Source organism: Eurosta solidaginis, chromosome 4, assembly GCF_040869045.1.
Source record: "Eurosta solidaginis isolate ZX-2024a chromosome 4, ASM4086904v1, whole genome shotgun sequence".
Lineage (NCBI taxonomy): Eukaryota > Metazoa > Arthropoda > Insecta > Diptera > Tephritidae > Eurosta > Eurosta solidaginis.
The window spans coordinates 155,887,635-155,915,161 of record NC_090322.1 but is presented as its reverse complement, the minus strand read 5'-3'; the positions used below and the strand labels follow the sequence as shown (position 1 = coordinate 155,915,161).

Here is a 27,527-nt window from a genome sequence, read left to right as displayed (position 1 = left end):
AAAGGGAGTAATCCTTAGTTCCATAGGTGGACGCCGTTTCGAGATATCGCCATAAAGGTGGGCCAGTGGTGACCCTAGAATTTGTTTGTACAATATGTGTATCAAAAGAAAGGTGTTAATGAGTATTTTAAAAGTGAGTAATCCTTAGTTCCATAGGTGGCATCAAACGAAAGGTGTTAATTAGTATTTTAAAAGGGAGTAATCCTTAGTTCCATAGGTGGACGCCGTTTCGAGATATCGCCATAAAGGTGGGCCAGTGGTGACCCTAGAATTTGTTTGTACAATATGTGTATCAAAAGAAAGGTGTTAATAAGTATTTTAAAAGGGAGTAATCCTTAGTTTCATAGGTGGACGCCGTTTCGAGATATCGCCATAAAGGTGTACCAGGGGTGACTCTAGAATGCGTTTGTACGGTATGGGTATCAAACGAAAGGTGTTAATAAGTATTTTAAAAGGGAGTAATCCTTAGTTCCATAGGTGGACGCCGTTTCGAGATATCGCCATAAAGGTGGGCCAGTGGTGACCCTAGAATTTGTTTGTACAATATGTGTATCAAAAGAAAGGTGTTAATAAGTATTTTAAAAGGGAGTAATCCTTAGTTTCATAGGTGGACGCCGTTTCGAGATATCGCCATAAAGGTGTACCAGGGGTGACTCTAGAATGCGTTTGTACGGTATGGGTATCAAACGAAAGGTGTTAATAAGTATTTTAAAAGGGAGTAATCCTTAGTTCCATAGGTGGACGCCGTTTCGAGATATCGCCATAAAGGTGGGCCAGTGGTGACCCTAGAATTTGTTTGTACAATATGTGTATCAAAAGAAAGGTGTTAATGAGTATTTTAAAAGTGAGTAATCCTTAGTTCCATAGGTGGCATCAAACGAAAGGTGTTAATTAGTATTTTAAAAGGGAGTGGGCCTTAGTTCTATAGGTGGATGCCGTTTCGAAATATCGCCATAAAGGTGTACCAGGGGTGACTCTAGAATGCGTTTGTACGGTATGGGTATCAAACGAAAGGTGTTAATAAGTATTTTAAAAGGGAGTAATCCTTAGTTCCATAGGTGGACGCCGTTTCGAGATATCGCCATAAAGGTGGGCCAGTGGTGACCCTAGAATTTGTTTGTACAATATGTGTATCAAAAGAAAGGTGTTAATAAGTATTTTAAAAGGGAGTAATCCTTAGTTTCATAGGTGGACGCCGTTTCGAGATATCGCCATAAAGGTGTACCAGGGGTGACTCTAGAATGCGTTTGTACGGTATGGGTATCAAACGAAAGGTGTTAATAAGTATTTTAAAAGGGAGTAATCCTTAGTTCCATAGGTGGACGCCGTTTCGAGATATCGCCATAAAGGTGGGCCAGTGGTGACCCTAGAATTTGTTTGTACAATATGTGTATCAAAAGAAAGGTGTTAATGAGTATTTTAAAAGTGAGTAATCCTTAGTTCCATAGGTGGCATCAAACGAAAGGTGTTAATTAGTATTTTAAAAGGGAGTGGGCCTTAGTTCTATAGGTGGATGCCGTTTCGAAATATCGCCATAAAGGTGTACCAGGGGTGACTCTAGAATGCGTTTGTACGGTATGGGTATCAAACGAAAGGTGTTAATAAGTATTTTAAAAGGGAGTAATCCTTAGTTCCATAGGTGGACGCCGTTTCGAGATATCGCCATAAAGGTGGGCCAGTGGTGACCCTAGAATGTGTTTGTACTATATGGGTATCAAAAGAAAGGTGTTAATGAGTATTTTAAAAGTAAGTAATCCTTAGTTCCATAGGTGGACGCCGTTTCGAGATATCGCCATAAAGGTGGACCAGGGGTGACCCTAGAATTTGTTTGTACAATATGGGTATCAAACGAAAGGTGTTAATGAGTATTTTAAAAGGGAGTAATCCTTAGTTCCATAGGTGGACGCCGTTTCGAGATATCGCCATAAAGGTGGGCCAGTGGTGACCCTAGAATGTGTTTGTACAATATGGGTATCAAATGAAAGGTGTTAATGAGTATTTTAAAAGTAAGTAATCCTTAGTTCCATAGGTGGACGCCGTTTCGAGATATCGCCATAAAGGTGGGCCAGTGGTGACCCTAGAATTTGTTTGTACAATATGGGTATCAAAAGAAAGGTGTTAATGAGTATTTTAAAAGGGAGTAATCCTTAGTTCCATAGGTGGACGCCGTTTCGAGATATCGCCATAAAGGTGGGCCAGTGGTGACCCTAGAATGTGTTTGTACAATATGGGTATCAAATGAAAGGTGTTAATGAGTATTTTAAAAGTAAGTAATCCTTAGTTCCATAGGTGGACGCCGTTTCGAGATATCGCCATAAAGGTGGGCCAGGGGTGACCCTAGAATTTTTTTGTACAATATGGGCATCAAACGAAAGGTGTTAATTAGTATTTTAAAAGGGAGTGGGCCTTAGTTCTATAGGTGGATGCCGTTTCGAAATATCGCCATAAAGGTGGACCAGGGGTGACTCTAGAATGCGTTTGTACGATATGGGTATCAAACGAAAGGTGTTAATGAGTATTTTAAAAGGGAGTAATCCTTAGTTCCATAGGTGGACGCCGTTTCGAGATATCGCCATAAAGGTGGACCAGGGGTGACCCTAGAATTTGTTTGTACAATATGGGCATCAAACGAAAGGTGTTAATTAGTATTTTAAAAGGGAGTAATCCTTAGTTCCATAGGTGGACGCCGTTTCGAGATATCGCCATAAAGGTGGGCCAGTGGTGACCCTAGAATGTGTTTGTACAATATGGGTATCAAAAGAAAGGTGTTAATGAGTATTTTAAAAGTAAGTAATCCTTAGTTCCATAGGTGGACGCCGTTTCGAGATATCGCCATAAAGGTGGACCAGGGGTGACCCTAGAATTTGTTTGTACAATATGGGTATCAAACGAAAGGTGTTAATGAGTATTTTAAAAGGGAGTAATCCTTAGTTCCATAGGTGGACGCCGTTTCGAGATATCGCCATAAAGGTGGGCCAGTGGTGACCCTAGAATGTGTTTGTACAATATGGGTATCAAATGAAAGGTGTTAATGAGTATTTTAAAAGTAAGTAATCCTTAGTTCCATAGGTGGACGCCGTTTCGAGATATCGCCATAAAGGTGGGCCAGTGGTGACCCTAGAATTTGTTTGTACAATATGGGTATCAAAAGAAAGGTGTTAATGAGTATTTTAAAAGGGAGTAATCCTTAGTTCCATAGGTGGACGCCGTTTCGAGATATCGCCATAAAGGTGGGCCAGGGGTGACCCTAGAATTTTTTTGTACAATATGGGCATCAAACGAAAGGTGTTAATTAGTATTTTAAAAGGGAGTGGGCCTTAGTTCTATAGGTGGATGCCGTTTCGAAATATCGCCATAAAGGTGGACCAGGGGTGACTCTAGAATGCGTTTGTACGATATGGGTATCAAACGAAAGGTGTTAATGAGTATTTTAAAAGGGAGTAATCCTTAGTTCCATAGGTGGACGCCGTTTCGAGATATCGCCATAAAGGTGGGCCAGGGGTGACCCTAGAATTTGTTTGTACAATACGGGCATCAAACGAAAGGTGTTAATTAGTATTTTAAAAGGGAGTGGGCCTTAGTTCTATAGGTGGATGCCGTTTCGAAATATCGCCATAAAGGTGGACCAGGGGTGACTCTAGAATGCGTTTGTACGATATGGGTATCAAACGAAAGGTGTTAATGAGTATTTTAAAAGGGAGTAATCCTTAGTTCCATAGGTGGACGCCGTTTCGAGATATCGCCATAAAGGTGGGCCAGTGGTGACCCTAGAATTTGTTTGTACAATATGGGTATCAAAAGAAAGGTGTTAATGAGTATTTTAAAAGTGAGTAATCCTTAGTTCCATAGGTGGACGCCGTTTCGAGATATCGCCATAAAGGTGGACCAGGGGTGACCCTAGAATTTGTTTGTACAATATGGGCATCAAACGAAAGGTGTTAATTAGTATTTTAAAAGGGAGTGGGCCTTAGTTCTATAGGTGGATGCCGTTTCGAAATATCGCCATAAAGGTGGACCAGGGGTGACTCTAGAATGCGTTTGTACGATATGGGTATCAAACGAAAGGTGTTAATGAGTATTTTAAAAGGGAGTAATCCTTAGTTCCATAGGTGGACGCCGTTTCGAGATATCGCCATAAAGGTGGGCCAGTGGTGACCCTAGAATTTGTTTGTACAATATGGGTATCAAAAGAAAGGTGTTAATGAGTATTTTAAAAGTGAGTAATCCTTAGTTCCATAGGTGGACGCCGTTTCGAGATATCGCCATAAAGGTGGACCAGGGGTGACCCTAGAATTTGTTTGTACAATATGGGCATCAAACGAAAGGTGTTAATTAGTATTTTAAAAGGGAGTGGGCCTTAGTTCTATAGGTGGATGCCGTTTCGAAATATCGCCATAAAGGTGGACCAGGGGTGACTCTAGAATGCGTTTGTACGATATGGGCATCAAACGAAAGGTGTTAATGAGTATTTTAAAAGGGAGTAATCCTTAGTTCCATAGGTGGACGCCGTTTCGAGATATCGCCATAAAGGTGGGCCAGGGGTGACTCTAGAATTCGTTTGTGCAAATGCGTATCAAACGAAAGGAGTTAATGAGTATTTTAAAAGGGAGTGGGCCTTAGTTCTATAGGTGTACGCCTTTTCGAGGTATCGCAATAAAGGTGGACCAGGGGTGACTCTAGACTTTGTTTGTACGATATGGGTATCAAATGAAAGGTACTAATGGGTATTTTTAAAAGGCAGTGGGCCTTCGTTCTATAGGTGTTCGCCTTTTAGAGATATCGCCATAAAGGTGGACCAGGGGTGACTCTAGAATGAGTTTGTACGATATGGGTATCAAATTAAAGGTATTAATGAGAGTTTTAAAAGGGAGTGGTGTGAAGGCGTTTTCCAGATATCGACCAAAATGTGGACCAGGGTGACCCAGAACATCATCTGTTGGATACCGCCAAATTATTTATATATGTAATACCTGCCAAGATTCCAAGGGCTGTTGATTTCGCCCTGTAGAAATTTTTCATTTTCTTCTACTTAATATGGTAGATGTCACACCCATTTTACAAAGTTTTTTCTAAAGTTATATTTTGCGTCAATAAACCAATCAAATTACCATGTTTCATCCCATTTTTCGTATTGGTATAGAATTATGGCATTTTTTTCATTTTCCGTAATTTTCGATATCAAAAAAGTGGGCGTGGTCATAGTCGGATTTCGTTCATTTTTATACCAAGATAAAGTGAGTTCAAGTAAGCACGTGAACTAAGTTCATTAAAGATATGTCGATTCTTGCTCAAGTTATCGTGTTAACGGCCATGTGGAAGGACAGACGGACGACTGTGTATAAAAACTGGGTGTGGCATCAACCGATTTCGCCCATTTTCACAGAAAACAGTTAACGTCATAAAGTCTATGCCCCTACCAAATTTCAAAAGGATTGGTTAATTTTTGTTCGACTTATGGCGTTAAAAGTATCCTAGACAAATTAAATGAAAAAGGACGGAGCCACGCCCATTTTGAAATTTTCTTTTATTTTTGTATTTTATTGCACCATATCATTACTGGAGTTGAATGTTGACATAATTTACTTATATACTGTAAAGATATTAAATTTTTTGTTAAAATTTTACTTTAAAAATAATTTTTTTTTAAAGGTGGGCGTGGTCCTTCTCCGATTTTGTTAATTTTTATTAAGCGTACATATAGTAATAGGAGTAACGTTCCTGGCAAATTTCAACATGGTATCTTCAACGACTGCCAAATTACAGCTTGCAAAACTTTTAAATTACCTTCTTTTAAAAGTGGGTGGTGCCACGCCCGTTGTCCAAAATTTTACTAATTTTCTATTCTGCGTCATAACTTCAACTAATCTACCAAGTTTCGTCGCTTTAGCTGTCTTTTGTAATGAATTATCGCACTTTTTCGGTTTTTCGAAAATTTGGATATCGAAAAAGTGGGCGTGGTTATAGTCCGATATCGTTCATTTTAAATAGCGATCTGAGATGTATGCTCAGGAACCTACATACGAAATTTCATCAAGATACCTCAAAATTTACTAAAGTTATCGTGTTAACGGACGGACGGACGGACGGACGGACATGGCTCAATCTAATTTTTTTTCGATCCTGATTATTTCGATATATGGAAGTCTATATCTATCTCGATTCCTTTATATATGTACAACCAACCGTTGTCCAATCAAACTTAATATACTCTGTGAGCTCTGCTCAACTGAGTATAAAAAGGGCGGAATGTAAACGGATATTCTGCCCGGGCACTGCCTTCTGCTGTCACATATATATATTAAATGTGGGTTGGTCAGTGATGGCATATGATCGAAACGCGAGTTCGAAGAGGAAAAAATCAAGCAAGATTTGTGCTCATACCAGGCTAATACTTCAGCTATGAGGAGTGATAGATCTGTTAGATCTGGAAGCAGCAAATGGCTTGGTCAAAGGAATCTTTATATTATTTGCCAATAGAAAGGAGTTATTTCATAACCTAGGTCCTTGGATTTAATTTAAATCTGTTTAAATAAAACAAAATTGGAGACGGATTTTATGAATACAAATTGATCAGACAAGGTACTAAATAAGTTTAGGGGAATAGCAGTTTTTATGGCCATTAACCAATGGCATTTGTTTCAAGGACATGCCAACGCCAGTTTCGAGATAACCATCAGAGGATTTCCATATAATTTCAATAATTTCAGAGATGTTATGCACTGTTTTGGGATTTTTCCTTATTACAAGGTAATGGATAACATAACGGTCCATTAAATAATAACGAAGAGATTAACAGGATGAGCCGGGCACGTCTATGCAGTCATGTATGCAAGATCAAATATGCCATAAACGGTGCAATTGAAAAAAAAATAGTAATAAAGTTTAAAATTTTAAGCCGTTTGACACACCAATATCTGTACTATGCATAATTAAAACCAATTCAGCAATCTCGGCAGAAGTGTTGCAATTTTTATTTTATTTCAAAGAAAAAAAAAAAATGTAAGGCGCGATAACTTCCGAAGAGATCTAAGGCCGAGCTTCTCTTCCAATTTGCGTCGTGCTCCTCTTGATTTTCCCTACAAATTGGCCGGACGGGACCTACATTGTTTGTGCCGACTCCGAACGGCATCTGCAATGCAGACGAGTTTTCACTGACACTCGTGGCGCTTGCCAAACACTGCCGAGTGGCGACCCCGCTTAGAAAATTTTTTTCCCATTGAAACTTCTTATTTTTAAAATTTTGATGTTGCTTTGCCCGGGGTGTGAACCCAAGGCATACGGTGTGGTAGTTCAAAGAAACTGCACGTAAATCTCTGTTCGATAGGTTTCGGTATCCTTAAACGCAACGCTTTTAGACCCTTGATATAAAAACCTTAGTTATGAAGACTATCTTACAAAAGGAGAGATACACAATGATGTCAGAAGCCAACTTGAAGCATTTTGGGATTCAAATATCTATCGAATGTCTTTGACCTGTCTTTGTTCACGTTCGTCATTCCCGGAAAATTAAAAACGGCTTAGGTGGTATCGTTAATAAAGTCTGGTAAACCAGATAACGTAGTAAAATCACATCGTCAAATAGCTCCCTATCGTCAGTAGCCACTTGATGAATTTTTGGTCCCTTATTTCACCGCAAACCTGCGACTTTTCAATCATCGTCATAGCTTTCGAAAACTATATATCAGCGCGCCAAAAGCTATCAACTTACAAATGAATTGCGGGATGACATTACTCGTAGCGCTTGACTTATCAGAAGCTTTTGAAAGGTTTAGTCATGGCGCGTTAATGCAATACTCGGAAGGATTCACACTTCCTCCTAGTATCAAAAGTTGGACCGAATATTGTCTGTCTGGTCGGCAGGTATCGGTGCAAGTCAGGAAGAAGATTTAAACAATGAGTGTAATAGGAGAGTGACCTATCCTCGCTTTTATTTAACTTCTATATATCGAAGCTTCCTCCGGAATTGGAAGGAGTTATAATTTTATCCTACACCGATGACTACACGATAATAGAATCAGATAGAAGAGAATCATACAGAGGCCTTCAGTGATATCCACAAAAATGCGTCGGACATTTTTGCCACGACTTGCCCTATGAAACCCGTTCATAAATTCAAATACTCTGTACTCGTAGCAGAAGAAAGGAATCTCCTCAAGGAGACACGCATCACTCCAGCCCAACTTCGATCTCGATACTGTAAAAGGTTAGACTCTTACCTATCCAGAATCAAACCCGACATATATAATGTATGCCCTTCTTGTAACGTGTCCGCACATGACACTGATCATTTTTATACTTAGCTGAACAGAGCTCACAGAGTATATTAATTTTGTTCGCATAATGGTACCCTGTAACGGAATAAACTAATCGAAATAGATATAGACTTCTATATATCAAACTGATCTGGGCGAAAAAAGAAATCCATTTAGCCATGTCCGTCCGTCCGTACGTAAACTTGAGTAAATTTTGAGGAATCTTGATGAAATTTGGTATGTACGTTATTTAAAATGAACGAAATCGGACTATAACCACGCCCACATTTTCGATATCGAAAATTTCGAAAAACAGAAAAACTACGATAATTTATTACCAAGGACGGATAAAACGATGAAATTTGGTAGGCTGACTTTATGACGGAGAATAGAAAATTAGTAAAATCTTGGACAATGGGCGTGACACTGCCCACTTTTAAAAGGAGGTAATTTAAAAGTTTTGCAAACTGTAATTTTGCAGTCGTTGAATATATCATAATGAAATTTGACAGGAACGTTACTCCTATTACGTTATGTGCGCTAAATAAAAATTAGCAAAATCGGATAACGAACACACCCACTTAAAAAAAAATAATCTTAAAAGTCACATTTTAACAAAAAATTTAATATCTTTACAATAGAAAAAACTTTGTAAAATGGTTGTGACGCCTACCATATTAAGTAGAAGAAATGAAAAAGTTCTGCAGAGCGAAACCCAAAGCCCTTGGAATCATGACAAGAATACTGTTCGTGGTATTACATATATAAATAAATTAATGGTACCCGACAGATGATGTGCTGGGTCACCCTGATCCGATATCTCGAAAACCCCTTCACATATACAACTGAGGATCACTCCATTTTAAAATACTCATTAAAACCTTTCATTTGATATCCATATCGTACAAAAAAATAATAGAGTCACCCCTGGTCCACCATCATGGCGATTTTTCGAAAAGGAGTCCACTTGTAGAACTATGGTCCACTGCCCTTTAAAATACTCTTTATTACCTTCCATTTGATACCAATGTCATGCAAACACACAGGGCCGCGGAGAGGGCAGGACAGCCAGGGCATTTGCACTGGGGCCCGGTAGGTTTTTGGGGTCCCGGCAAGGCTAAGCAGTATTGACAGTACCCTCAAAGCAGAATTGACAGTGGCTCAAAGTGTTGACGTAATCTACCATCGAAATCTGGAACTGCAAGCTAGAAATGCCACACTGGACGTGGAAAAAGAAAATATACGTAGCCTGATTGATTATTTGAAGAAGTTCAGGGATAAATGGTCGATCATACTTCTAGAATGTAAGGTTCTGGCAGGGAGTATAGGAGTTGTGAATACCTTCGCAGGGAAAAGAAGGAAGATAAGAAAGCGGCAGTTCGATGAATTACCTGGCGAATCACCTGAGTGTGATTCCGAAACTCAATTCAAACAGCAAGTTTTTTAAGTTTTTTTGAACTGCTTGACTGGTAACATGACAAGCCGTTGCAAAGCTGTAACTGACATTGCGATTAAATTTAGTTTTTTGCGGAAGTATTAGGGTCTGACGGAAGAAGAGCTCAGAGAAAAAGCAGCGGCATTCTGCACGATTTCTTTCATCGATATTTCTACGGATCTAATAGATGAAATCATTCATCTCAAAGCCATCCACTTAGCAAATTTGGAATGTGATTCGCTGCCATTATTTCAAATTCTGAACAAATTTCATGACTTGAAGATGGAAGTATTAGTTCCCAACATCTGCATAGCATTAAGAATATTTGCACTCTTCCAGTCAGTGTGGCTGAAGGGAGCGTTCTTTTAGTCTATTGTCTCGGGTGAACAATTTTTTACGTTCTACTATGAGCCAAAATCGCCTAACAAGCTTTGAATATTGGCGTTGGAGCCCAGCCTTGCTCGCGGCATTAGATTTGAATCGGTAATTTCCATATTCTCACACAAAAAACACGGAAGGTTTTCTTTGGCTGATTCAATGCCTTAAAATATACGTATTTAGAAAAAGTTAATGTAAGCATATCAAATAATGAAATATAACATTTCGTTTATGTAAGTGCTCCAGTAAATCTTATTTTATGTGAAACTAGCGTACCCTCGTCCGCTTCGCTAGGCGATAAATTCAATGATTTGCTGAAAGAGAATAAAATTAATACGAAACAGAGCAAATTCTTTGATAAAATTTCATTCGAACTTTATTGTATCACTTTTTGGTAGACAACGTTTTTGGTTTTTCCATCTTTCGCGTAAATGAATAATGACGATGGTTTGCCTACTCGTGAGCAAGCTACGTACAATTGTCCATGAGAGAAAATTGGGTATTCTAAATTAATACCGCACATTTGTAGAGCTTGTCCTTGCGCCTTATTAATTTTCATAGCGAGGGTAAGGCGAATAGGGAACTCAAAACGTTTGAAATCGAATGGTAAATCCGTCGGTATCAGTGGAATTCTGGGTATCAAAACGTCTTCTTCTTTGTACTTCCCTCTCAAAATTGTTGCTTCGTTAACGTTACCCATTAGCTTCTTCACAGCGAGTCCGGTACCATTGCAAAGTCGTGGCGCATTAATGTTGCGCAGCACAATAATCGGTGCTCCAATTTTTAATCGTGAATTATGGGTGGTAGGCCTGGTAAATCGAGTGAGTTTAAGAATTCAGTTGGATAATTTACGACATCATCTTTATCAGTAATAGTGTCCATTGACTTATATGCAACTATGTCACCAGGTATTTGATACAAAATAGCTACATTTTGATCTATGTTTGGAAATACACTCTGTATCAATGCCTCTTTAGACTGTGCAAAAGTGCAGAAATTGTTAGGCAATGTAATCATTCCTGTTGGATCGACAGATATTTGGCCATTTCCGATTTTCAGTAATTGCTGTGAAAATTCAGCTGCTGACGGATCGTTTTGTAGTTGAACACGTACGTTTGTAGTAAGTGTAAGCGTGTTTACATGTCTCCATAAATACGATGATTTTAAACATGCATTGATTTCATCTGCAGCCGTGGATTTTGGGATCACAGGTAATGTTTGCCTGAAATCTCCAGCCAATAAAATTATGGCACCTCCAAAGACTGTTTGGCTTCCTCGTAGATATTTCAAATTTCTATCAAGTGCTTCCAATGATTTCTTGTGTGCCGTATTACACTCGTACCATAGGATGAGCTTATATACTTTAAGAACTTTTGCCATTCCAGATGTTTTCGAAATATTAAATGTTGGTGTTTCATTTACCTGCATATTCAAAGGCAACTTTAATGAGAATGTGCTGTGTGACCGCCTTCTAGTAATGTAGCCGCAATTCGGGAGGAAACGAGTGCAAATGCAACGTTATTATCTGATCGAACTGTTGCTAATATCAATGAAATCAAAAAGGTCTTGCCTGTTCTCCCAGGAGCATCCAAGAAAAACAATCCACCAGTTCCATGGCTAACATTATTCATGACTGTATCATAAACATCTTGCTGTTGGTCATTCAATTTCGTTAAATTTGATGTTACAAATGTGTTTAGTTCATTACAATCACAATGGTATTCACGCTCCAGTTCTCGATTGAACATATCATGCATTGGACGATTTGCTGCTGGCATGCCCAATTGTACTAACGATTTTTTGACATCGACAAACAAATGTCGCCAATCCTTATCAATGCTTCACTGTAAATTTCTAATGTGAATTCCAACTGATAATTTGCAGTATTTCGACGCATTTGGTTTAAAATATCATCTGCCATATAATCTTTGAAATTATTCCATAATTCCAATGGCTTAGATGAGGAGCACATTGCAATTATTATCGAAAATAATGTTCGTATTTGAGGTGGACTGGCTATTACAGCTGAAACGGCAAGCGTATCTTCCCAATGCTTATCATCCTCCAACAAATTTAATTGTTAACATGCTTCACGATATGTAGCGCACAATTCACCATTAATTGTTCTTAAAACTTGGATTGATGTTGGGACACGAACATTAATTAACAACAATCGCAAGTAAAAACACTCAGCTTTATTTGGATTAACTGCATAAATGCGTCCTAATGCATCTGTTGAGAACACATTAGGCTGACCTTGAACTGGTTTTCCTTGTTTTCGCCTTTGAAATGTTTTCCTGGATTTATCCCATGTGAAATATTGTTACACTTCTGCATATAGCAATGTTCATGCAAAATCGTCCGATCGACATAAATGAAAAAAGGCAGTCAAAGTTGTAGACGGTGCACTTGTTGCTCTAAGCGCTGCATTTTCAGGAGTAAAATAAACGCGTTGGCCATTTTTAAGGTGCGTTTGTGTATGTGTGATGATGCATCTCTCATAAACAGTGTACAAACTTCGGTGTTTATGTTCACTTTCCTTCGAAAAAAATTTGCAACTTAGCAGCACGACACAAATCGAAAAATTCGTATATTTATTCAAAAAATGTTGTACACATGAAATGATCTCGAGACGCTCGTCACCCAGAGAAAAATTACCACTCATCAGCACAGCTTTCTTTTGATACCCATATTGAAGTACTCCTTAACAGCTTCCATTTAATACAAACACATTCCAGGGTTACCCTAGGTTCATTTTCCTACATGGTGATTATCTCTTATTTTGTCTCCAAAGTTCTCAGCTGAGTATGTAATGTTCGGTTACACCCGGACTTAGCCTCCCTTACTTGTTACAATTGCAATGTGAAACCAATGCATCTGGCACGCCTTTCCCTCTTGTTCAGCCCTATTGAAACTGGAAGTTAGAGGGTGCGAATGACAATTTGCGAAGGTTTGCACCTAAAAGATGGAGCGGTGTACTGCTAAAATAACCCGAAGTGCTGCCAGCAAGACATTTGCGTATTAGGGGGGTCGATTTAAAAATCGCCCATTGCTCTGTGAAAATCATATTCTAGGGATCAAAATAAGAAACTTTGCCGAAGGAACCATACCTCGAAAACGAATTCTGATGTCCCCCCCTTCCCTTTGGATCGAACTTTTGGGTAGGGGCAATTTCAATTCTACCTACTGTGTCTTGTGGTGGCTTAAAAAAACAACACAAGCAATTTTACGATCTGCAATTGTGTCACAGTGATACATTCATTTTTTAACAAGTAAGGAAGGTTAAGTTCGGGTGTAACCGAACATTACATACTCAGTTGAGAGCTATGGTGACAACATAAGGGAAAATAACCATGTAGGAAAATAAACCGAGAGAAACCCTGGAATGTGTATCAAATTAAAGGCATTAAAGAGTATTTTATGGGGGGGTGGGCCATAGTTCTATAGGTGGACACCATTTAGGGATATAGCCATAAAAGTGGATCAGGGTTGACTCTAGAATGCGTTTGTACGATATGGGTATCAAATGAAAGGTGTTAATGAGTATTTTAAAAGGCAGTAATCCTTAGTTCCATAGGTGGACGCCGTTTCGAGATATCACCACAAGAGTGGACCAGGGGTGACCCTAGAATTTGTTTGTACAATATGGGCATCAAACGAATGGTGTTAATGAGTATTTTAAAAGGGAGTGGGCCTTAGTTCTATAGGTGGATACCGTTTCGAAATATCGCCATAAAGGTGGACCAGGGGTGATATGTGTATCAAATTAAAGGTATTAATGAGAGTTTTAAAAGGGAGTGATGTGAAGGCGTTTACCAGATATCGACCAAAATGTGGACCAGGTTGACCCAGAACATCATCTGTTGGATACTGCTAATTTATTTATATATGTAACACCTGCCAAGATTTCAAGGGTTTTTTATTTCGCCCTGCAGAACTTTTTCATTTTCTTCTACTTAATATGGTAGGTGTCACAACCATTTTACGGAGTTTTTTCTAAACTTATATTTCGCATCAATAAAACAATCCAATTACCTTACCATGTTTCATCCCTTTTTTCGTATTTGGTATAGAATTATGGCATTTTTAATTTTTGTAAGTTTCGATATCGAAAAAGTGGGCGTGGTCATAGTCGGATTTCGCTCATTTTTCATACCAAGATAAAGTGAGTTCAAGTAAGCACGTGAACTAAGTTCATTAAAGATATATCGATTTTTGCTCAAGTTATCGTGTTAACGGCCATGCGGAAGGACAGACGGACGACTGTGTATAAAAACTGGGCGTGGCATCAACCGATTTCGCCCATTTTCACAGAAAACAGTTAACGTCATAAAATCTATGCCCCTACCAAATTTCAAAAGGATTGGTTAATTTTTTTTCGACTTATGGCGTTAAAAGTATCCTAGACAAATTAAATGAAAAAGGGCGGAGCTACGCCCATTTTGAAATTTTCTTTTATTTTTGTATTTTGTTGCACTATATCATTACTGGAGTTGAATGTTGACATAATTTACATATATACTGTAAAGATATTAAATTTTTTGTTAAAATTTTACTTTAAAAATATTTTTCTTTTAAAAGTGGGCGTCGTCCTTCTCCGATTTTGCTAATTTTTATTAAGCGTACATATAGTAATAGGAGTAACGTTCCTGCCAAATTTCATCATGATATCTTCAACGACTGCCAAATTACAGCTTGCAAAAGTTTTAAATTACCTTCTTTTAAAAGTGGGCGGTGCCACGCCCATTGTCCAAAATTTTATTAATTTTCTATTCTTCGTCATAAGTTCAACTCACCTAACAAGTTTCATCGCTTTAGCTGTCTTTTGTAATGAATTATCGCACTTTTTCCGTTTTTCGAAATTTTCGATATCGAAAAAGTGGGCGTGGTTATAGTCCGATATCGTTCATTTTAAATAGCGATCTGAGATGAGTGCTCAGGAACCTACATACCAAATTTCATCAAGATACCTCAAAATTTACTCTAATTATCGTGTTAACGGGCGGACGGGCGGACGGACGGACGGACGGACGGACATGGCTCAATCAAAATTTTTTTCGGTCCTGATTATTTTGATATATGGAAGTCTATATCTATCTCGATTCCTTTATATATGTACAACCAACCGTTATCCAATCAAACTTAATATACTATGTGAGCTATGCTCAACTGAGTATAAAAAGGTTGAATAAAAAACCCACACAACTACGTTTACGACATGCAAATGCATCACAGTGATGCCTTGGTTTTAAAAGGGGGTTGTAAAAACGCTAATTTCTAATAATTTTTTTAAATTTCTTTTCTATTACTAAGTCAAATTCATTTTTTCATTTACATACATATGTTCTGACTAAATAAATTTCTAAAGAGAAAAATAAACTCCAAAAAGAAAAAACATAGGCATTTAAAAGTGGGATTTTCAAAATTTTCCCCTACGACCCAAAGGGGGGACATCAGAATTCGTTTTAGAGGTATGGTTCCTTCGGCAAAGTTTCTTATTTTGATCCCTAGAATATGAATTTCACAGAGCAATGGGCGATTTTTTTGCTTCCCCACAAATTGACCCGGCCTATTGCGTATACATGATCGCCAAAATAGATATACGGATTGAACCTAGCAAACAGGATCTTTGGATGTAGGATAGTCGGTAGCGTAATGCCATCGACATGGCTTTCCAATATGGTCGACTTTTGTTTTGATCACGTTGTAAAAAGGGTCTCCGAGAATTTGGTCATTGATAATATCAAGTTTTGCGAGGCAAAGGAACTGCAGATACTAGGGAGATAAAAAGGTAACTCATTCATATTTTTATGTACTTCGATAGAAGAATTAAATTCTTCTGTACTTCGATGTAACGTTCCCCAATTGCACCGATGCCTGCCGTCCAGAGAGATAATTTTCATTTCCAGTTTTCAGATTGGATGAAGAGGAGGACACTCCTAAGTCTTGCAGTTATGTGCCGTGATTTACTGTATCAAAAGCTCATTTTGAGTCGTAAATAAATCGTTTTGCAGGCTAGTTTATAATCAAAATTTTTTAAATAGCTGACACTCTAATGAACATAAATTATTAAAAAGAGCATAAATAATATTAATATATTACATAAATTGGTGAAGATAATATTTGGTTCAGTAATTGTTTTAACATTAATTAATATAACACATTATATATAAAAACACTTAAGTTTGTTATTTTAATATTTATAATGATAAATTTATTTCTTTTTCAATTTTTTTGTTTCGGTTCGTTTCACTTCATTTTTTAGAATACATATTCTCGAACAGATTGAATATTAATAAGCTCGTAAAATAAACAAATACAGGGCGCGATTTACCTTCGAGGAGATTTAGGCCAAACTTCTCTTCCAATAAGGCATCTGTATTTCTTATTATAATTATTACTAGGCCTGGAAGCACTGCGACCTTTCTGCAGATCTATTGTGCATGACCTTTCAGCCTAATTTTGTATCTGGAGGCTTTTGATGCATCTAAGTACCCCTTCAGGCTTTTTACTCCATAGCACATAGGGATTAAGAGTCACACCACCTAGTTGGGGGAGTCTCTGCCAAGCCAGAGCGACGCGTTCGTAGAGAATGTGAATCGGCATTTCATCCTTCAGCTCACAGAGACGACGAATTTGGGTATTGGATAGATTTAGTTTACTTGGGTGATATCGTAGAGCCGAATAGGATCCAATGAGAGTACTTAGATTAATGAGTTTGGCTAATACTTTCGTTGCTGGAAGTATAAAGAGTTTGGCCTGTCTTTGCCCTGGGCAGTCAACCCAGTGACGTCTGAATTGTTTAGTTTCTCAGATACTTATAGTTTCCCTGGCGTGTGCTTTTGTAATACCACAAAAGGGTTCGCGACCATAGAATGCTGCTATAACACCCTGTGTTGCTGGGTAATCTGCATGCTCATTACCTTCATGCCCCTGATATCTGGAACCCCATCCTAACAAAACGTTGTTTTTGGTTCCCAGTTCATTAAGGATTTCAGTGCAGTCATCCACTATCTTTGATATAACTGACTGTGTAGGAAGGCACGCAGGGCCGCATGGCTGTCCGACATAATGTAGATGCTATTTGATGTTGAGCCCCTCCGCAGACATTCTCTACCACAGACTTCTATTGCATGGATTTCTGCCTGAAATATGGTAGGATAGCATCCCATTTATGTATTTATGTATTTATTTATTTAGTCTATCCTACAGACTAGATTACATAAGAATTCATATACTTATATATAGTAAAGAACCACTTAACTTAAGGCAGAAAAGAGCATATTTTTAAAGCATTGTCGCGATAAAGAAAATCAAATTACGTTGTGGAACATGGAAGTTCAAAGATTCAATAATTATTGGACAATCGATTACGCCATTAACAATATCATAAAGGAACATAATTGTGGATATTGCCCTTCTACTTTCCAGGGAATGAAGGTTAATTAACTTACACCTTGAAGAATAAGTAGGAAGGGGCTGGTCGAGTTTTAAATCAGATAAATAGTACTTCATAAAAGTTTTCTGAACACGTTCAATCCTCATATTATGAACCTCATAGTGAGGACTCCATACGATGGAAGCATATTCAAGCCTAGATCTAACGAACGCATTATACAACAGCTTCTTATTATATGGGTCCTTAAATTCGGAGCCGTTTCTTTTAATAAATGCCAATAAGGCAATTATGATGTGAATGATGAATCAAACACAACACCTAAATCCCTTATTTTACTTACCCCAACTAGAGCTGTATCAGAAACAAGATAAGTCGAAGTCACTGTATTTCTTAATTTAGAATATGTAACACTGTAACATTTATTGACATTGAGCGCGAGCTTATTTCTACAGCACCAAGCATTAAAATCATTGAGTTCAGTTTGAAGAATGGAAACATCACTCTTTTTTAATTTTCAAAAAGATTTTTAAATCATCAGCATACATGAGGTGACGACATTGTTTAAAACAAGCACTTACGTCATTGAAAAACATAATGAAAAAGAGTAGAACAAGGATGCTTTCCTGAGGTACGCCCGATGTAGCCACATAAGGTGCTGACTCCACACCGTCAATAACGACGAAATTGACTCTATTGGATAAGTATGAACTTATCCATTGTAGAAATGAGGAATGAAATCTCCATCTTTTTAGCTTACTCAATAGTACGCAGTGCGATACTCTGTCAAAAGCTTTGGATAAATCAATACAAATACAATCAACTTGACAGCCATCCGTGAATGATGAAATGCAATAATTAGAAAATACAGTGAGATTGGACACTGTGGAACGTCCTGGAACAAAACCATGTTGACAAGAACTTAGATAAGGATTAACCATGAATGATATTTTAGCCATAACAGTTTTCTCAAACAATTTAGGTATAACAGGAAATTTAGACATTGTACGATAATTTGAAACTTCATTTTTATTGCCACTCTTATGAATTGGTTGAATGTACGAAATTTTCCATTCATCCAAAAAAATGCCAGACTTTAGTGATAAATTAAATAAATACATTAGAGGTTCCGCAACAGAAACCGCACATTGCTTTAAAAAGAAAGATGAAAATTGTTGATAATCGCATTGCTTTGAATTTTTGATAGCCTTAATACCCAAAGTAACGTCATCAATATCAAGAACTAATGAGCACAAGTTGAGATAAGACGGTATATTTATTATTGAACATATCACCATTGTCATTCCGTGTTTCATCACTCACGAAATTCGCCTTAAAAAATTCAGCAAAATAATTAAATTTGCCGAAAGACGATGTGGAATTCTTACTTTTGTAAGACACAGACACGGGAACTGCCGAAGATGAGCGCTTGGAGCGAATGAAATTCCAAAACGATTTTCGATTTAATATTCGTTTCAAAATTATGAATATATTGCTTATATAAAAATTTGTCAAGGCAATTAAACTCTTTGGCATACCTTAAGTATAGTTGCTTGTACTGTGGGCTACCAGATTCTTTGAAGAGCTTATGAAATTGATTACGTAAGTTTTTAAGTCTCTTTTGATTCCTGGTGTACCAAGGCAACTTATACACTCTTTCGGGAAAACGCGGGATATTATTATTTACTATTTCTGACACATTGTTTTTAAATAACGTAAAACAATCCTTGAGATTACGCCCATTAAAAAGGTGTTGCCAGTCAAAATTGGAAATCATACTATTTATTAAGACAAAATCGCAGCAACTATAATTGAAACCGCACTCATTATTATTAAATTAACAGCAAACTCATAAAATTCAAGCTCCAGTATTAATGGAACATGATGCTTATCTGTATTGGACAACGGACAGCAGGCGCGAGACAAATTATAATTTAGATCGTTCCTAACAAAAATTAAATCTAAGATTTTGCCAAGCGAGTTTACAAAATTATTAATTTGAACTAATTGCAAACTATAACAAGTAAGGAAGGTTAAGTTCGGGTGTAACCGAACATTAAATACTCAGTTGAGAGCTATGGTGACAACATAAGGGAAAATAACCATGTAGGAAAATGAACCGAGGGAAACCTTGGAATGTGTATCAAATGAAAGGCATTAAAGAGTATTTTATGAGGTAGTCGTAGTTCTTTAGGTGGACGCCATTTAGGGATATCGCCATAAAGATGGATCAGGGTTCACTCTAGAATTTGTTTGTACGATATGGGTATCAAATGAAAGGTATTAATGAGTATTTTAAAAGTGAGTGACCCTTAGTTCCATAGGTGGACGCCGTTTCGAGATATCGCCATAAAGGTGGACCAGGGGTGACCCTAGAATTTGTTTGTACGATATGGGTAACAAATTAAAGGTATTAATGAGGGTTTAAAAGGGAGTGGTGGTAGTTGTATAGGTGTTCGCCTTTTCGAGATATCGGCATAAAGGTGGGCCAGGGGTGACTCTAGAATGTGTTTGTACGATATGGGTATCAAATTAAAGGTATTAATAATGGTTTTAAAAGGAAGTGGTGGTAGTTGTATAGGTGTTCGCCTTTTCGAGATATCGCCATAAAGATGGACCAAGGGTGACTCTAGAATGCGTTTGTACAATATGGGTATCAAACGAAAGGTGTTAATGAGTATTTAAAATGGGCGTTGGGCTTAGTTCTATAGGTGGACACCTTTTCGAGATATCGGCATAAAGATGGACCAGGGGTGACTCTAGAATGCGTTTGTACAATATGGGTATCAAACGAAAGGTGTTAAGGAGTATTTAAAAAGGGCGTTGGGCTTAGTTCTATAGGTGGACGCCTTTTCGAGATATCGCCATAAAGGTGGATCAGGGGTGCCTCTAGACTTTGTTTGTACGATATCGGTATCAAATTAAAGGTATTAATAAGGGTTTTAAAAGGAAGTGGTGGTAGTTGTATAGGTGTTCGCCTTTTCGAGATATCGGCATAAAGGTGGGCCAGGGGTGACTCTAGAATGTGTTTGTACGATATGGGTATCAAATTAAAGGTATTAATGAGGGTTTAAAAGGGAGTGGTGGTAGTTGTATAGGTGGTCGCCTTTTCGAGATATCGGCATAAAGATGGACCAGGGGTGACTCTAGAATGCGTTTGTACAATATGGGTATCAAACGAAAGGTGTTAAGGAGTATTTAAAAAGGGCGTTGGGCTTAGTTCTATAGGTGGACGCCTTTTCGAGATATCGCCATAAAGGTGGATCAGGGGTGCCTCTAGACTTTGTTTATACGATATCGGTATCAAATTAAAGGTATTAATAATGGTTTTAAAAGGAAGTGGTGGTAGTTGTATAGGTGGACGCCTTTTCGAGATATCGCCATAAAGGTGGATCAGGGGTGCCTCTAGACTTTGTTTGTACGATATCGGTATCAAATTAAAGGTATTAATAAGGGTTTTAAAAGGAAGTGGTGGTAGTTGTATAGGTGGTCGCCTTTTCGAGATATCGGCATAAAGATGGACCAGGGGTGACTCTAGAATGCGTTTGTACAATATGGGTATCAAACGAAAGGTGTTAATGAGTATTTAAAAAGGGCGTTGGGCTTAGTTCTATAGGTGGACACCTTTTCGAGATATCGCCATAAAGGTGGATCAGGGGTGCCTCTAGACTTTGTTTGTACGATATCGGTATCAAATTAAAGGTATTAACAATGGTTTTAAAAGGAAGTGGTGGTAGTTGTATAGGTGGTCGCCTTTTCGAGATATCGCCATAAAGATGGACCAGGGGTGACTCTAGACTTTGTTTGTACGATATCGGTATCAAATTAAAGGTATTAATAAGGGTTTTAAAAGGAAGTGGTGGTAGTTGTATAGGTGGTCGCCTTTTCGAGATATCGCCATAAAGATGGACCAGGGGTGACTTTAGACTTTGTTTGTACGATACGGGGATCAAATTAAAGGTATTAATGAGGCTTTTAAAAGGGAGTGGTGGTAGTTGCATATGTGAAGGCGTTTTCCAGATATCGACCAAATTGTGGACCAGGGTGACCCAGAACATCATCTGTTGGATACTGCTAATTTATTTATATATATAATACCACGAACAGTATTCCTGCCAAGATTTCAAGGGTTTTTTATCTCGCCCTGCAGAACTTTTTCATTTCATTCTACTTAATATGGTAGGTGTCACACCCATTTTACAAAGTTTTTTCTAAAGTTATATTTTGCGTCAATAAACCAATCCAAATGCCAGGTTTCATCCCTTTTTTCGTATTTGATATAGAATTATGGCATTTTTATCGTTTTTGGTAATTTTCGATATCGAAAAAGTGGGCGTGGTCATAGTCGGATTTCGGCCATTTTTTATACCAATACAAAGTGAGTTCAGATAAGTACGTGAACTGAGTTTAGTAAAGACATATCGATTTTTGCTCAAGTTATCGTGTTAACGGCCGAGCGGAAGGACAGACGGATTGGTAAATTTTTGTTCGGCTTATGGCATTAAAAGTATCCTAGACAAATTAAATGAAAAAGGGCGGAGCCACGCCCATTTTGGAATTTTGAATTATTTTTGCATTTTGTTGCACCATATCATTACTGGAGTTGAATGTTGAGATAATTTACTTATATACTGCAAAGATATAAAATTTTTTGAGAAAATTTGACTTTAAAAAAATTTTTTTTAAAAGTGGACGTGGTCGTTCTTCAATTTCGCTAAATTTTACTAAGCATACATATAGTAATAGTAGTAACGTGCCTACCAAATTTCATCATGATATCTTCAACGACTGCCAAATTACAGCTTGTAAAATTTTAAATTACCTTCTTTTAAAAGTGGGCGGTGCCACGCCCATTGTCCAAAATTTTACCAATTTTCTATTCTACGTCACCAGTTCAACTCACCTACCTAGTTTCATCGCTTTATCCGTCTCTGGTAATGAATTATCGCACTTTTTCGGTTTTTCGAAATTTTCGATATCGAAAAAGTGGGCGTGGTTATAGTCCGATATTGTTCATTTTAAATGGCGATCTGACATGAGTGCTCAGGAATCTACATACCAAATTTCATCAAGATACCTCAAAATTTACTCAAGTTATCGTGTTAAGGGACAGACGGACGGACGGACAGCGGACGGACGGACGGACATGGCTCAATCAAATTTTTTTCGATCCTGATGATTTTGATATAGGGAAGTCTATATCTATCTCGATTCCTTTATACCTGTACAACCAACCGTTATCCAATCAAAGTTAATATACTATGTGAGCTCTGCTCAACTGATTATAAAAATTATCAACAATATGCATTTCACTAGCGTAATTAACATTTGTTGGAATAAGAGCATTTTCACCTGGAAGATAACTCCAAATGATTATAATCACTTAGTACAAAAAATTGCGAATTCAAATTAGTCTTCGATACGTACATAATATTGTTTACATAATCTTCATATAGCTTATCAGTACTATTTGGTGGTATATAGGAAGCACTAACATAAAGGAACCCAGTTTTACCTCTAATGTGAATAATTAATTGATCCACAACAAGATTATCAATATTAGGAGGAACTATGGGAGTAATAAATTTCTTCTTAGCAGTTATTAGGACTCCGCGTCCTCTGGATAGTCCAGTGCTTAAACTATCACGATCCTTGCGATAGACATTATATAAGTTTTTATCAAAAAACTCACTGTCAGAAAAATCCGCAGTAAACCACGTTTCTACCAGAACTATTAAGTCATAGTCAGAATTAGAAGTAGCCGCGTAAACATCCGAAACTTTTGTTCTCATGCCTGACATATTTTGGAAATAAATACTTAGGCGGAAATTATTATTTGAGCAAGATGTAGATGCTTGACCAATGGAAGTCGCATTAACACTCACGACGTGCCAGGGCTGAATCACAGCCCTTTGAAAAAAACGGAACGGCCTTACTTTTACTCCGTATGGCCAAATTGATGCGTAAATAATCTTATTGTAATTAGAAGCGGCGATACCAAACTTGAAAGTGACATTAGTTAGCTTTTGTGTATCTGCATCTCTCTTAACAAGCTTTTGACACCGCACATGGGAAGGAGATATGTTAGCAACTTTTGAAACATAATCAATAATTGCATTTGCATCCACCGAAGGTTTAAACGATGATAAATGTAGCCATTTATAGCGCACCCTAACATCCAAATCAGCATTAGAGTTACTCCCAAAAACAATTGCACGCGCCTTTTGATTAGTTTTCATGTTGTTTTGTTTTGCTTTGTTATTTGCACTACTTGAGTTAGCAATACTGAGCGGAGCGCCGGGTTCAGCAACATCAGGAAGAGTAACAGCGTTATTGGAAGCAGTAGCAGCGACATTAGCAAAGCTCAAACTTTGATTTGCCTGATTTACACCCACGGCCATGGCAGAGGCTTCACCATCAGCAGCAAGGCACTCAATTACAGGAACAACATTAGTCGAATTAGGAAGTTGGAGAGTGAGAAACTTGGCATCAACCTGCCTTTTATTTACTGAAATTTGTGTATGATTCGGTTCAATTACTTTGCCTTTTGAGCGCGTTACAATAACATTCTTCGCTTTCTCGGATTTAGTATGAGATTTCTTCTTCTTCACACAAACGTCACAATTCAACGACTTAAACAGACCTTTGAGAGCACTAAGGTTTCTCTGGGTCACATCAATTTTGGACAGCATAACAGATGGCAGACCAACAACACAGCTATCACATCTGTATACCAAATTTTTATTATTAATCAAATCATTCAAAGTGCTTGAACTTAAATCTGCACACTTATTATGAGTTTTTGCACAACAAATTAATGATGTTAAATGGTCATCATCACCACATAAAGTAGAGCATTTAATAAAACTATTAATGCTGACAAAAGCCTTCAAAAATTAAATAAAAGCGCAGCGAAAATAAACACGTCCAGTCGCGACGACTCTCTTTCTTTTATTTGGTATCGATTTCTTGAAGTTCTGCCCATAGATGCCAGATCCCGTTCTTACGTCGTGGAATTTCGATCCATCCGTGCACCAGACCTCTGAGTCAGGGTAATTGTAGGGATTCCCTGTTTCCCAGTGGGTCCTGTCCATAATGGACATTTCAAAGTTCCGTGAGATTCTGAGCTTAGGGACATTGCGTCACGCAGTTGTAATGTGGGATTTCCTATGAATTTTCATATTACTTTCATATGCCCTATCATGTCTCCTGGCTTCAACTGCGAAATTTTTGGGAGTCTTAATGCGTGTTGCCTTTCTCTATCAGAATAAGGATACAAAATAGTTGATGCAGTTTGCTTAGTTTTGCTGTTGCCGTTCTTTGCGTGGCCTTCTGCCACCAAACAAGGGAAACATTTGGCTTTGGAACAGTATTAAATATCCAGTATACCATTTTGGAGATATCGCCCATGTTCTGCCGTAGAGTCGAGTACAGACGAAGAAAGCTGTTGTTGCTTTGTTTAGGATAGCATCCAAATGAGCACTACACGTGAGGGTTCCATCCAGTGTGACCCCTAAGTATTTTGCCTCCATTGAGAATTTTATTTTTGTACCACCCAGGGATGGTTCTGGGATCTTCTCCGGGGGCACTATGGCAGTTTGGTTAGGATTGATAGACAATCCTTTGGTATCGTACCACCTATCTATGAAGCGAAGGGCCTGTTGCATGCGATCTGATATTGTTTCCTCGTGCATCCCTGTGATGAGGTCATCTATGGCCAGGGTCCACAGGAGAGGGAAGAGCACACCTCCTTGTGGGCATTCTCTTGTGGCCGCAATTGATTCAGTTGTCCCGCCCAGTTCCAAATGGATTTTTCTACTCTTTAACATGGACAGCACCCATCGGTAAGACAGATGCATTTTCACTGAGAACCTTTCCATGGCAGAAATGCACTCGGAGTGTTTACTTCCGAGGGGCGACCCCGATTGGGATAATTTTTTTTTTCGAATTGAAAAAACTTCTTTCTACATTTTTTCTTACTTTGCCCGGGAGTTGAACCCAGCACCCTCGGTGTGGTAGGTGTATCACCTTACCACCACACCTACGCCGCTGCACGCAGTGTTATTAAAAGCCCACCAACTACTGTATACGCAAGCATATCAATACCACCTGATAAGACGAGTACCGCTGCGTATACGTAACATTATTGTTATTTTTAATTACACTGGATCACAAATTCCAATTTTTTTCTGCACCAGAGACGCCATTATGAAATTCCTACGTAAAATCACCCCCTGATTCCGAAAATCAAGGTTGTTTTTAATTCTATGGTATAAAAAGAGTGGCATACATAAAAACGTTAAAGTGAATATAAAATATATGATTTTAAATTATTTTTTGCTATCTTAAAAAAAAAATTTATTTGATTTATATTTTTTTTTTATTAATTCGGCACCCGAAGCGTTACGCGAAGCGTGCGTTCATACATATAATTTAAGAAGAAAAAATGATATTAAGAAGAAAAATTTGTAGTTAAAAACATATTTGAACAACAACTTAATTTATAAAGTGTTTTTTTTTTATTTGTTTTTTTTTTTTCATCTAATTCAACTTTAACGAATACGCTTCCAGCATCAATCCACTGAGATACATCTCGTCGACAGCCTCTATGTCTATCCACTCCGCGCTTTGCTCTACGATACATAAGCTCTCTTTTGGTCTCCTGGAGAGGACCTGCAGAGGTCGCACGCGAGACACGTCCTCCACTGCATTACCGTGTACGTTTTTCTGGTGATTTTCCGAAATTTTTGACGCGAAATAAACTCCACAAAAAAATGGAAGATTTTCTAGAGATTATTGACTACGTGATAAAATCTCAATCCCTCCCCTCCCCCCTATTACCAGGTGTAATACCTAAAGAAACCCCACTCCCCCCTAAAGGGGTCTCGTAATTTGGGTACGTTCCCTTATTCGCTAACAAAAAGTGAACGATTTCGCACTTAAGTGTAATTAATCATGTGGTGCTCGTTACTTTTATAGCCGCCTTTATGCCATGGTTTCTTCAATTGCCTGTGTTCAAATGCTTTGGGATTTATCGATTTTGCAATTCTTGAACACCCTCTGATGTATGGGCAAGTCTTCTTTGCTTTGATGTCTTTGTTGGGTATGTTTTTTTTAAATTATATTTCAATATATTTAAACTTGCGGCAGCGTTTACACACTCTTATTGTTGCCTGCGCTTTTAACGTAGCCCTGTAAGCAGCGTCTTTTGTTTCGGTTGCAATGCGGAATTCTTCATCGTACCAGATGTTTTGGCCGTGCTCGCCGCTAACAATTTTTTTCCTTGTCGGCAAAACGAAGTGCCCGTCCGGTTGGCTAGTGCTCTCAGAGAGCAGGTGTGAGGATGGAGTTGCGAAATCGTTGACAGTCTGTCGTCATTGCAGCCTTTCGGCGTCCAGCTTTCCTTGTATTTCTTGTTTCTTGGTTTTAGCTGCGCAGAGGCGGGCGCATACTTCAGACAAGACGTTAGTCTATCACAATAACCACGAATTCAGTTCGGTGAATATCTTTGATATTTTTTTTCTTCTGTTTTCTAATTAAGACACAATGTACGGAATGTTAAAGCGCTCTTGTTTATAATTGGGAAATACTTACATTAATTTGTACAATTAATTATAATTTGTACGTACTTATTTTTCCATTTATTTTTTCTTTTCTTCTTTACAGAAAAGGCAAAAGACGTGTTACTCGTATGGTAGTTATTGTTGTACTTGCGTTTGCCATCTGCTGGCTTCCCATACATGTAAGTTGAATATGAGTCGATAACTTCAGTACTGTCTACATTAAGTTAATTAGGTTTAGGTTCAAAGGCTTTTATTTTAATGAGGATCCAATTTCTTATTAAAGTTTTTATACTCACACAGAGTATATTAACTTTGGCAAAATAACCGTTCAACGTAACGGCATAAACGAATCGAATTATGAAAATATAGATATATACTATATAAAACGCTCAGGATAAAAAAAGGAATTGGTTTAGCCATATCCGTCCGTCCGTCCGTCGGATAACTTGAATAAATATTGAGATATCTTATTCCTTGACACTCATCCCCCATCGCTACTTATA

General features: G+C 38.0%; 1 protein-coding gene across 4 annotated transcripts in view; it reads left to right on the top strand.

Moving 5' to 3' along the window:
• The window catches only part of LOC137250526 (allatostatin-A receptor-like), a 361,545-nt gene that overhangs the window by 318,750 nt on the left and 15,268 nt on the right, over positions 1–27,527 (top strand). For all 4 annotated transcript variants that reach the window (XM_067783486.1, XM_067783484.1, XM_067783483.1 and 1 more), the window contains one exon: positions 27,128–27,203. In XM_067783486.1, coding sequence (XP_067639587.1) covers positions 27,128–27,203 — 76 coding nt within the window. The remainder of the gene's footprint in view (positions 1–27,127; positions 27,204–27,527) is intronic.